The sequence below is a fragment of the Desarmillaria tabescens genome (genome assembly GCF_030435595.1).
Source record: "Desarmillaria tabescens strain CCBAS 213 chromosome Unknown EV420scaffold_1, whole genome shotgun sequence".
Classification (NCBI taxonomy): Eukaryota; Fungi; Basidiomycota; class Agaricomycetes; order Agaricales; family Physalacriaceae; genus Desarmillaria; species Desarmillaria tabescens.
In genome coordinates, this window is record NW_026848300.1 from 4,314,973 (window position 1) to 4,328,413 (window position 13,441).

A 13,441-nucleotide genomic window follows, 5' to 3' on the forward strand; every position below is an offset into this window, starting at 1 on the left:
TATTAGTATACTCCAAGTGTATTTAAGTAGAGCCTCAGCTGGCCTAAACCCCAGCTTCAGCTAAGGTTTAAACACTCAGTCCTATTTGCTCCCTGCTCCATGACTATCTAAGTTGGTTACCTGCTCATTCCAGCAGGCAACGCAGACATTGTGAGTGACCACCAAAGTGCGAGTGGCATTCTCTTGTTTGACCTTGTTTGTAGAGTTGGTTGCTAACATTTAGCCAAAGCTTGCTTCGCACGTCCTTCATTGTTGTCAAATGATGGTGACTGATGAATGCCCCTTTTATTGCTTAACCAAACCATCACTGTTACTATAGCCTTCGGGCTCTTCTGTGCAGGCACCCTGTTGTACTGGATTGGTAGGATATTCTCCTGCTGCCGACGCAGAGACTGTGCACAACTTCCATTACAACCCATCCCTCACTTTCCCATCCCATACTACATCTACCCATATCCCCATATCCTAGCACCTCCCCAACCAACCCTTCACAATGGAAGACCCATCACACCCATCCTAACCACAAACTCCAGTCGATCAGGATCTGTCAACATCGCAGAGTCCATACCAGGATCCCAACACTCCAGTGCAGGATTCATGCCTTTCCGTCCAAACTCAGGGCTCCCAGGCAGATCAAGAGAAGAAGAAGAAGGGGATCTTGTGGACCTTTACAGAGGCAGTGGATCCATTGACAATTTTGTCATGTCATTGGGGGACAAAGAGAACCCTGATCCCCATCCTGGAAGCTTCTACCTCTCAGTGCTCCAAGCACATGAAGAGGCAGTCGCAAGAATCCATAACTGTAGAAACTCAGATGGAGGATCTTACCATCCTCAGTCCCTGGACTGCTCAACATGGAGTGGTACCAAGCCTCAGCATCCTTCTCAGGGGAGATGGACCTGAGAATTACCCCCGAGCAATGTTGACAGCTAGATTGACTACCTCACTGCCTGAGGCCCTTCCCCTGAGCCCTATATGCCCCCTGATTCCCCCACCAGTGAGGATGAGCAGCAACAAGCCATCTGGGATTGGATCGAGGCCAACAATGACCTCCTCCCCCTCCCAGAAACCATTGCAGGGCCCTCTCAAGGTGTCCCCACCTACCCCCAATATTCCAGTCCCCTTAGACCAGATTCACCGACCCTTGGAGACCCTGAGTGACCTTTTGTTGCCAAGAACCAATGAGTCACAGAGGCCCACATGCTTGCCTCCCCCATCGTCCCATTTGAGTGACCTTGGACACATGTCCATCTCATGCTCATTGAGTCGGGCTTCAACATTGAGTCTGCCTGGCTCCCCCCAGAAGTCAAGGCCCATCTGGAGGCTGGAGGAGAGGCAGCAGCACTCCAAATAAGAGTCAGAGAGCAGGGAGAGGCCCAGTGGCCACATGCTTTGGATGGCACCATACCCCACTGATCCCCTAGCCCAACCTGGGTCACCCATGCAGGACACCCAGAAGCCAACTTCGTACAAGGAGGGTACAGGGTTGGAGAACCTGAGATGGTGGCCACCTACCAAGGATGCGACACCACCAATATCATATTTGTTGAGACCTATTGTTTGACAGCCAATGTCTGGAACAAAATCCACCCTGAAGATCCGAGATAGCCAGGTGCTCCTTACTGATGGCTGGCACCACTTCTGCTCTCTCCTGGATTCAAACTCCGAGCCATGGCACAAGGAGCTGATGATGGCCACAAGGATGCCAACATGGCTGATACCTCTACGAAGAAGCCATCCCAGTTGCTGCCACCTCCCATCAACCATTGAAGTCGGCCTAGAGGGTACTCAAGCCCCCATCACAACCATAACTTGCAGTCTCTACCCAGACCACCGAACCCCACGTTACTGCCAGGACCACCTGGCGGGAAACCCCCAAACACCCCCCCTGCGATGGGAACTCATGCTGGCAGACCCAAATCCATGGGGCTTGGTGAAGCCCAAATTGATCAACAAACCTGAGCAGTTCCACAGGAAGTCCACTGAAATAAGGCAATTCTTTAACCAGTGCGAAGCCTATTTCGCCATCTTTGCCTCCCACTACTCCCTTAATGACTATGGACACAACCCGTACCAGGTAGCCTTTGCTACCTTGTACTTCAAGGACAAGGCCCAAGAATGGTGGGACCAACAAGAGCACATATACTGAGACCCCGTGTGCTCTCACTGGAGGTACCCTAACTGGGAGGATTTCCACAATTGAGTCACAAACTGATTCTGGGAAATCACGAAGTTGGCCATCAAGTGCCAAAAGTGGAAGAAGCTACGACAGGCTAACTTTTCCTCGGCCATCAAGTTCTTCGCTTGCTTCGAAGAGTTGGCCCTTGAATGCAACGAGTTTGGGGACAAAAAATCAATGTTCACAACAGTAGAAGATGTGGTATGACCCACTGTCAAGAACACCATCATGCATGGGGACAACAACTGACCAATAACATATGCTGAATGAAAGGCCCAAATTGAGCGCATCAATGCCAACTACCGCTATAATGTTGCCAATCAGGGTGGTAACCTTAGTAAGTCCTCCCAGAACAATTCTGGTCAAGGCAATCAAAACAGCAGAAGATCGTCTGGAAAAGCCAGCAGTTCTGGGAATTCCAGCAACAAGAAAGATGTGTTAGGAATGACATACAGAGGAGCAGGACAGCTCATGGAGATCGACGAACTCCAGAACAAGAAGCTTTGCTTCCGCTGCAGGCTTCGCAACCACATATCGCACGACAACAAGTGCTCTCCTGACAAATCAGAGTGGAAGAAGGTAAAGATGCTGCCCAGGAAGAAACCAGATGCAGCCAGACTTTGACAACTACTCGCTGAGGCAGAGAAGGAGGAGGTCAACAGGGCCAAGACAAAGATTGAGGAGGTAAAAGAGGAGGCCACCAAGAAGTAAGTGATTCATCTCAGGCAGCCAAGGACTTAGTTTCTTCTACATCTAATGCTGGACAGACTCATCGTGTTTCTGTAGATACATTATGCAATCATAATCATTTTGCTGTGCTCAATGTCGAAGAAAGTAAGGAAGAATTGCCAAACTCAAATGGGGTAGAATCCCCACCTCTTCAGAGGCAATGAACCTGGAGGGTCTAGTGCCAAAGGACGGTGGTTGCAAGAGTGGCCTCGGAACCATTATGAGTCAGCACCTGTGGGATGCTGGTGAACTGCTTGAGAAGGCTGGTGCAGAGCCAGCAGGAATGGTGGAGGCCTGTAGCGTAACAGTGCTCCTGGATGAAGGTTTGACAGTAACTGACACTGTTTCTGGAAGCAGGAGCAACACCAAGCCTCGGATCAAGCTCCCAGGTGGTGGGAAGACCAAATGAGGCACCCCTGACAGGGTTGTCACTGGCAGAGCCGTCCCAGTATTGCAGAACGCATTCGCAACAGAGAACGGACATCCCCAGTCTGGGTGCCCTGGTCAAGAAACAGGGGCAAACATCATCATCAAGCCCAATGGAGAAATTCAAGTGTTTCAGGTGCACCTTCCCTCTTCACATAATGGCACTGGGGGCTCGTGTCCCTCAGTGGGTGTTGTAGAATAGGATGTAATGAAGGTGGTACATGCAGTGGTAAACTGAGAGACTCAACCATTTGAGAGAGATTAAGTTAATAGGTCCTAAAGCAATGAATATTGGAGGCTAAGATCCCCGGTATATATACTACAAGGTATGTACTTCTAGAATATACTACTACCTACTGGTGTCCATGTCTGACTCATTGCTGAGTGAGCAGACGAATGAATGACTCGAGGAGAAGAGACGTGAAGGTTCTCATGTGGCTTCAACTCTAATCCGATTGCCGGATTGCCACATGTGGCTGGCACATCTTCGACACTCCCCCTCAAGATGGCAATAGGCCCAGTTCATGGACAAACTTCTCATGCTTGGGTCTCGGCAGCACTTTTGTAAAGATGTCAGCAACCATCTCATCTGTGGGGCAGTACACTAGATCGATGATTCCAGATTCCACCTTTTCTCGAACAAAATAGTTCTGCACATCAAAGTGCTTCGATTGTGCATGGTACTGTGGATCCCTTGCGATGGCAATAGTAGACTGGTTGTCCTCGAATATCAGAGTAGGTTCTTCCTGGATAAACCCTAATTCCGCTAAGAAGTTGTGATTCCAGATGGCTTGGCATGCTGCATGTGCTAGCGTGGTGTATTCTGCTTCTGTGGATGATAAAGCCACAGTCGACTGCTTCTTGGATGACAAAGAGAACGCTGCACTGCCTAGGAGGTATGCATAGCCAGAAGTGGATCACTGGTCATCGGGATTGGATGCATAGTCTGCGTCTGTGTAGCCGGCACTGAGAACTTTGTGTTCTTCATTTACTCGGAAGGTGAGTTTTAAGTTCTTTGTTCTGGATAGATACCTAAACACTCACTTCACAGCTGCCCAGTGTTCAGGTCCTGGGTTGTTTGAGAACTGGCTCAACAACTGCACAGCATATGCGATGTCAGAGCATGTACAAATCGCAGCATACATCAATGAACCAATTGCAGATTGGTAGCCACTGCAGACATTGGGGTTGGCTCCTTTGTGGATACGTTGCTTGTGTAGGATAATGTTTGGGTTGAGTGGAGTTGTGACAGGTGATGCATTGTGGAGACCAAAGCATGTGAGTATTCCATCGATGTATTGTTGCTGGGATAATGAGATTGAGCCATTATCATGGTCCCTCTCTATTTCAATCCCAATGATCTTCTTTGGCTTTCCTATGTCCTTGATGTTGAACAGCCCTGCTAACTCCCTTTTTATTCTGTCTAGATCCTTGGGTGTTTCAGCAAAGATTAACAAGTCATCAACCCATGCAGTCAGGAACACTGTCCTGCTGTCTCGGACACGTTTATAGATGCAGTGGTCGACTTCGAGCTTTGAGAATCTGATGGAGGTGAGTTTCCTATCAAATTCACGGTTCCACTCGCGTCCTGACTGTTTTAGTCCATACAGGGTCTTGTACAATCTGCAGACATGTCCAGATCCATCATTGTAGCCTGGAGGCTGGCACATGTATATTTCTTCCTCGAGTTCTCCATTGAGGTAAGCCCCTTTGATGTCCATCTGACCAATTTCGAGGTTGTTGATGGTGGCTATACCTAGTGCAGCATGAACAGATTCGAGACGAACAACTGGTGCAAATGTTTCAGTAAAATCGACTCTGGGCATCTGCGAGTAGCCTTGTGCTGCGAGATGGGCTTTATAGCATGACACGTTACCATGCTCATCATATTTCTTCACATAGGTTCATCTGCAGCCTATGGTCTCACATCCCTCTGGTAGATCCTTGAGCTTGTAAGTTCCCATCTCTCCAATCATTGACATTTCCTCTTCCATGGCCTTTTTCCATTCAGGCCATTCTGCTGATGCTTGTGTCTCTGCAAGGCTTTGTGGGAAGTCATCACGATTAATGTGCTCGCCATCACCAGTGAGATAACTTTGGATCACGGCAACATTGGCTGATTCTGGAGGGTGCTTGGATGGGACTGATGGAGTTTGTGGTGGTGCTGCCTTTCGAGCATTGGTGTTATTGAGCTTATGGTAGTCATGATTACCAGTGATATGTGAGGTGCATCGTAGTGTTTCTGGTGCTGGATCAGGAGTCTTTTCAGTTTCAAGCTGTGGTGGTGTGGTTTGCTGACTTTCTTCTTCAGCTCCCTTTGGCAATGGCGGATTGTCCATCTTCACTGCCTCCCCCTCAAGCCGCACATTGTCTGTGCTCTGTTCTATGGCCTTGGGCTCAGCAAACTCATAATTCCAGGATTCACAGATCTTTTGCAATTCAGGATCATAGTATTTGATGACAATTGGGTCCTCAGTGAATCCCATGAAGGTATATTTCCTTGCCTTGCTCGAGTTTCTGCCGAGTTTTGACAGGCTCTGTCCTTCCCTTTTGATCCAGACATCACATCCAAACTCCCGGAGGTGGGAAACATCAGGTTTCTTTCCCATCCATGCTTCCTCCGGTGTTTTACCATCAAGGGCCCTTGTTGGTGCATGATTTCTGATATATGCTGCATACTCTATGGCTGTTTCCCACAGGAACGAAGGTATGCCTTTGGCAATCATCATAGCACGTGCAAGCTCAATGAGTGTGCGATTGAAGTGTTCAGCTATGCCATTAGATGAGTGTGCGTATGGTGCTGGTGTGAGTAGTCAGATCCCTTTCTTCTTCAGCCATTGTTTGACCTCCCCACTAGTGAGTTCCTTTGTGTTGTCGACATGTAGTATCTTCGGCATGAACCCATGCTGTGTTTCGATGAAGGTGACATATTCTTTAATCTTCTGGAATGCTACTGACTTCAGTTTCATGAATTCAGGTGTACATCACTGGGTTGCATTGTCCGTGAGCGTGATGTTGTATTTAGACTTCTGCAGGGACTCAACTTGGGCTGGTCCCCAAATATCACCATGTGTGGTTTCCCCTGGTTTCTTGCTTCGATGCTTTGCTTCTTGTGGGAATGGACGAAGGGCCATCTTGGCTTGAATACAAGCTTCGCATTGACTGAGGAGAGGTGAGTCATCATCAACTGTGAATCCTTCCACCAATCCCTCTCTCTTCAATCGCTCTAACCCTGACTTTCCCAGATGTCCCATGCATTTGTGCCAAGCATCCCATGTGTTCTCAGTTTTGACATTGGCAATGTTTGACTGCTCACATACAGCTTCGCGTGCTCAGGCATCCATCAAATACAAACAGCGTGTCTTCTTTCCTTCTGCCAGGATCTTCCTGTCCTTACAGAGGAACTGGACTATGCCATCCTTGAATGAAGCTTCCATGCCAGCATCATCAAGCCTGCTGATGGAAATGAGATTGTTTATGGTGTTTGGTGCATAGAGTGTGTCTTTAAGTTGGTGAGTAACGGTTTTCCCATTTACTTTGCAGTCTAACAGGACTGTCTCTCGGCCTAGTGCTAGAACAGATGCATTTCCAATGCCTGCAATGGATGTGGCCTCAAGTGGTTTGAAGTCTACGAAGGTTTCTTGGCGATTGGAGATATGCCAGGTTGTTCTGGAGTCAGATAGCCAACTGTAAGTGGAAAAATGCAAGTCAAATTGGGGTTTAGACTCCACATGGTAAGCTGCTTCGATGACATCATCCTTCACATTTCCTGAATCCTTTGCCTGATTAGATCTTTCCCTCTTCTTTCCCTGCTTCCTGCCTGGGCCTTTCCCTTCTTGACTGCCACCCTTGGACCAACACTGTGCTGACATGTGGCCTCGCTTGTGGCAGTTCCAACACTCAACATCATCAGAGACCTTCCCTGATGTGGAGTTCCCTTGACTGTTTCCACTGCCAGTCTTTCCATTACTGTGCCCATACATGGCAGCTTCACTCCCTCTGGATTTCTCAATCCGTCGACAGTTCTCTTCAAGAATGATGGTGATGAACTCATGTGACATGACTGTTGGGTTGTTCCCAGTGGATCCTAGGTACGCCAATGTAAACTGGTCCCAGGATTCTGGTAGTGATGATACAAGCAGCATCAGGAAGTCTTCATCAGTGACAGTACTCCCCAACATGCCAAGCTCTTCCTGGATCCGGCGCATTTCTGTGGTGTGCTCTACGATGTCTGTTGACTCATCAGCAATGGTGTGGTAAAGTCGGCAGTGGTGCACTAGTATTCCCAATTTCCCTCTAGCTTCCTTTACTAATTTAAGCTGCATCCACATCTCGGCCAACGTCTTTGCTCCTGCGATGTGTATCATCTGTGAGTCGCTCAGCGTGAGCTTGATTTGGGTCTGCGCTTGTCCATCTCCCTCTTCCCACTTCGTGATCTTCTCCGATTCTTCAGCTGTCAGTGCTTTGGCATCTGCCGGAATTGGTTTCTTTGATGTCCCATCAGCGTACTTCAACAGGGCTCATTCTCACAGGATTGCAGTGATGCGATGCTTCCACAGAACCCAGTTATGCTCCTGGAGTAGCTCGATGCGGAATAATGATGAGGGTGTAGTGTCAGACATGATGTATGTGGATGGATTGTAATTTGGTGAGGTAATTGATTACGGTGAGTCTTCTGTAGTTTAGTTATGACCAGGGCCCATAACCTGTTGTAGAATAGGATGTAATGAAGGTGGTACATGCAGTGGTAAACTGAGAGACTCAACCATTTGAGAGAGATTAAGTTAATAGGTCCTAAAGCAATGAATATTGGAGGCTAAGATCCCCGGTATATATACTACAAGGTATGTACTTCTAGAATATACTACTACCTACTGGTGTCCATGTCTGACTCATTGCTGAGTGAGCAGACGAATGAATGACTTGAGGAGAAGAGACGCGAAGGTTCTCGTGTGGCTTCAACTCTAATCCGACTGCCGGATTGCCATGTGTGGCTGGCACATCTTCGACAGTGAGCAGGCAGGAGGGACCATTATGTTCTTCCATTCCTTCTCACTGCCCAGTCACGCTCGAAGAAGTGCCAGACAAAGAAGACAACTTTAGTTACCAACAAAGCCTGAAGAAGGGACAACTAAGTGAAGTACGACCAGCCTCAGAAGGGATTCAAGAACCACAGAAGACCCAGGCGAAGCCTGTGGAGTACGTGGATTTCTGGCTCGAGCTGTTCGGACACCTATGGACTCATCAAGCATTACAATTAGCACCAACTATGTCTCAAAAGCTCGCCATCTTGAATGGCTGGGTGCACCCAAAGCAGAGACCCGAGGTTAACCCAGAACTAGCCTTAGAACTAAGTGTGAAAGCCGGGGAGAGCCTAGAGGAGTATCATGACAAGTGAGAGTGGCTAGATGAGTTGAAGACTCCGCCAGTGTACATATGCAGCAGGAAGGGCAGGAATGTGTCAATCAAGCTACAGCTTGAAACCCTCAACATTCATGACACCCATCTTGTAGATGCCCTTGTTGACAGCAGCTGTACCAGGAGTGCAATTGACCAAGCCTGGGTACAGAAGCGGGGAATCAAGGTGTGAAAAGTGGCCAGACCCACTGCAGTATACAATGCAGATAGTACCTGCAACAAAGGAGGAGACATCATGGAGTATGTGGACATTCACCTCACCATCGGGGACCACCACGAGCGAATCGAGTTAGCCGTAGTAGACCTCAGCACCACTCCAATATTTCTCAGACATGATTGGCTTTGAAGACATAATCCAATCATAGACTGGAAGGCTGGGACAGTAGTGTTGGCCCTATGCAAATGTTGAAAACTGGCATTCTGGTTGCCGGATGCAGATCCAGAACAGAAGTGGGGAACGGAGTATGAGGAAGGGGACACTCTTCTTGTCATCAACTTCGAAGAAGCCTTCCACATTAGAGCCATGGGCAGCAAAGCCAATGAGCTAGCTGCCAAGGCCAACAAGGACAAGAAGGAGAAGATGTTTGAGGAGATAGTTCCTGAGGAATACTGGGAGTTCATAGACGTATTCACCAAGGAAAACTTTGATGAACTACCACTGCATAAACCATGGGACCATGCCATTGAACTAATTCCCAATGCCAACGTGAGCCTAGATTGTAAAGTTTATCCTCTCAATCCCACTGAACAAGAGGAGCTCAATAAGTTCTTGGACGAGAACTTAAAGACCGGTTGCATTCAACCATCAAAATCTCCTATGGCTTCACCCTTCTTGTTCATCAAAAAGAAGGATGGCAAACTTTGACCAGTCCAAGATTACCGAAAGCTCAACGAGATGATGATCAAAAATTGATATCCATTACTACTCATCTCAGAGCTCATGGACAAACTGAAGGGTGCCAAGTACTTCACCAAGATGGATGTAAGGTGGGGGTACAACAATGTATGCATCAAACAGGGAGATGAGTGGAAAGCCACATTCTGAACCAACCGAGGACTATACAAACAAACCCCTGGTAATGTTCTTCAGACTAACCAATTCCCCGGCCACCTTCCAGTGGATGATGAATGATATTTTCAAAGACCTGATAGCGGAAGGAAAAGTAACTGTGTATCTGGACGATATCCTCATCGCCACCAAAGATAAGATGGAACATGGACATCTAGTCAAGGAGGTACTCAAACAACTGTGGGAGAACAAGTTGTTCTTAAAAGCCAAAAAATGCGAATTTGAGGTGGAAGAAACAGAATACCTAGGAGTTATCATCAGCGAAGGCTCCATTCACATGGACCCTATCAAAATTGTGAGAATCCTGGACTGGCCCACTCCTCGCAAAAAGCAGGAATTACAATCGTTCCTGGGCTTTTGCAACTTCTACTGATGGTTCATTTGGCATTATAGCAAACATGTCAAACCCCTCACCCAGTTGATGGGAAAGACGGAGTGGAAGTGGGGCGAAGCGCAAGATAAAGCCTTTCAGGCCATCAAATGACAATTCTGAGAAGAGGTAGTCCTAGCAATTCCCCTAGATGAAGGAAAATTCTGAGTCAAGGCCAACTCCAGTGATGGCATGGTAGGAGCAGTACTGTCTCAAGAACAAGATGGAAAGTGGTGACCAGTTGCCTTTATGTCTAAATCTCTCTCCATAACAGAGCATAACTACGAGATCTATGACAAAGAACTGCTGGCGATCATGCTCGCTTTAGAAGACTGGTGACACTACCTAATGGGTGCCCGAGAGGACTTTGAGATTTGGACGGATCATTCCAATCTCCAATATTTCTGCAAACCCCAGAAGCTCAACCGATAACAAGCATGGTGGGTAACAGAGTTAGCAGAATATCAATTCACTCTCCACCACAAGCCCAGAGTGCAGAATCGCAAAGCAGATGTGCGGACCACCCTCAGGGGAAGGATGACAATCAAGACATCATCCTACTTAAACCCGAAGTATTCCAGGTGTCAATCATGCCAACAGAGGAGGAATTACACCAACAGATTCGACACCACTGCAAAGACCAATGCAAGTGGGACGCTGGGATCACTACCTCCATTAACCATGAACAAGGCATTTATCACCAAGACAGATTACTCTACCATAATGGTCGCATATACGTGCTCAAGGTATCCCAATTATGGGGCTCCATCATCACACAACAACATGATCACATCACCACCAGACATCCCAGGATAGAAAAGACAAAGGAGCTCATTCTACAAGACTATTGGTGGCCAAAGATGAAGAAGGAGGTAGAAGCTTATGTGAAGGGATGCGAAGCATGTCAGAGGATGAAAGTCAATTGACAAAGCAAAAGGACACCATTACATCTGAACAAAGTACCTGCACAGCCCTGGGAGCATATTTCAGTAGACATGATAACCAAACTACTGAACTCTAAAGGGTATGACTCCATCTTAGTCATTGTGGACCGGTTCTCCAAGGCAATAATCCCAATCGCATGCACTGAGCACCTGATGTCATCTGGCTATGCTAAAATCCTACTCCAACATGTCTATGTCCCATATGGAGTTATGCCCAAGAAAGTTATCTCTGACCAAGGATCAGTGTTTGTGTCCAAGTTTATGAAGGAATTTTATGCCTTGGTTCAAATACAAGGAAATCTGTCAACCACTTATCATCCCCAGATGGACAGACAGACTGAATGAGTAAATCAGGAAGTAGAGCAGTACCTGAAACTCTTTGTAAACTCCCACCACAATGACTGGAGTGATTGGCTACCATTAGCAGCCTTCGCACACAATAATAGAGTTCACTTGGTGATAGGGTTCTCCCCCTACAAGATAAACTTTAGAAGGAACAGACAAATGGTACCTGGCAAAACGAGTTGGGGAAATGTCCTGGAGGTGGATCAATATTTCCAGAAATTGCAGGAAATGCAGGAGAAAGCAAGGAGAGCACTGAAAAAGGTGGCAGAGCAGATGAAGAAGAATCATGACCGGCATGCAAGGAAACCCATGGAATACCAACCTAGAGACCTCGTCTGGTTGGACTCCACCAATCTGCATCTACCTATGCCCATTCGAAAGCTAGGAGATAGACAGGTCAGACCATTCCAGGTAGTGGCAAAATCAGGAGCTTCAGCCTATGAGCTAAAGTTGCCAATGAACTGGAAGGTCCATAACTGGTTCAACGAGGCCCTGTTGTCCACATACACCAAACCCATATTCCTAGGACAACCCTGCTATGAACGACCACTGTTGAATCTCATCAGCAACGAAGAACAGTACAAGATAGAGGAAATAGTAGGAGAAAGAGAGAGAGCAACCAGGTGAGGCTGAAACTGCAAGACAGTAATGGACTACCTAGTCAAGTGGAAGGGATACCCCCCGAAGAGAATTCCTGGGTGACACGAGCAAATCTTGCTAACATGGAGGAGTTGGTAAAGGAGTATGAAGAATGAATCCAGAAGGTGCAGTGGACTAAAGGGAAAAATGGCAAGATGATCAGAGTCGACAACAAGATTCCCAACCCGTTGACATGCGTGCAATGCATTCATACATGTAATTTTGCGAATTCTGTGAATCCAAACATGTGTCAATCCACTAAGTAATATTAGAGTGCATACCCGGCATGGAGCAACACCTGTTGAGGCAGAAGCAGCATATAATAAAATAATCCGAGTGGAGTGCATGGCTTAGACTTAGAGCAGCACACTGGTGTCATTTAAGTGTGAAGTCTCAGTGCCCTGACTTCACACCCTATGCATCCCTCAGCAGCGTCTTGCTCAAATAAAATACACTGAGAAGATAATATATTTATGGAGCTCCGTGCAACATTGATCTATGATGCATGAACCCTGCCAATCTGGCAATCACCGAGAAACATCATTCAGAACTGAGGACCACCCAGTCTGAGCCCCTGAGAGGGCTTCAGCCGACACGAGAGAAACCCTGTACCCAGAATGAAATATTGAACTAAGAAAAGGTTGTGCAGCAACCAAATAAAAATACCAGCTCACGAGTGATGTGCACAACAGAGGAATTAAAAACAAGGAGCCAATTAGGAGAAATATTCTGCATGATGTGGCAACTCTATACCTTGCCAAGAAGAAAGAGCAGCATGTTACCAAGCACTAACTCGGATGACTGACTCAGAATATTAATTAGTGACCATGTGTTTGACATGTCATGGAGGGGAAATGACTCCGGGATGGGGTGTATCTATTCTCCATTATTTCTATTTATACATTTAGCTGTAAATAAAAGCACGGTAGTTAGGAGTAGGTAGCAAGCTTTCAGACCCCCACAGTTGTGACACAAAGCAGAGAGCCTAGTGTGCAGCCAAAGGACTTGTGTTTGTAGCTTTGAGCAAGAGAATATTATTGGATCTAGAATTATTTTGAAATGCTTGAGAGGTTGGGAGGCATGCCTTGCTCGTGCATGATGCCTAGCTTGATTCTGGACAGTATTTGATTGTGCTCAACTCGGAGAAATATTGTATTGTGATAACTTGAATGTGCATTTGTGTTTGCAGAACGTGTTTGTGAATTCTGAGTTGTTGCAAGTGGCAGAGGTTCGAACCCTTTGGCTTGTCAATACTCTTTGAGGGTTTTGGTTTATTCCCAAGTAGCATAGGCTCAAACCCTGTGGCTTGTGGATGTGTTTCG

The 13,441-nt window shown here is 47.0% G+C and overlaps 1 protein-coding gene across 1 annotated transcript; it reads right to left on the reverse strand.

The window, feature by feature from the left end:
• Positions 1–906: 906 nt before the first annotated feature.
• On the reverse strand, positions 907–1,389 carry EV420DRAFT_1473518 (uncharacterized protein; the record flags this gene model as incomplete). The annotated part of the gene is made up of 2 exons (XM_060469144.1): positions 907–1,100; positions 1,143–1,389. 2 exons carry the CDS (start codon positions 1,387–1,389, stop codon positions 907–909), a joined length of 441 nt encoding a protein of 146 aa, XP_060340253.1.
• Between the last annotated feature and the right edge of the window lie 12,052 nt (positions 1,390–13,441).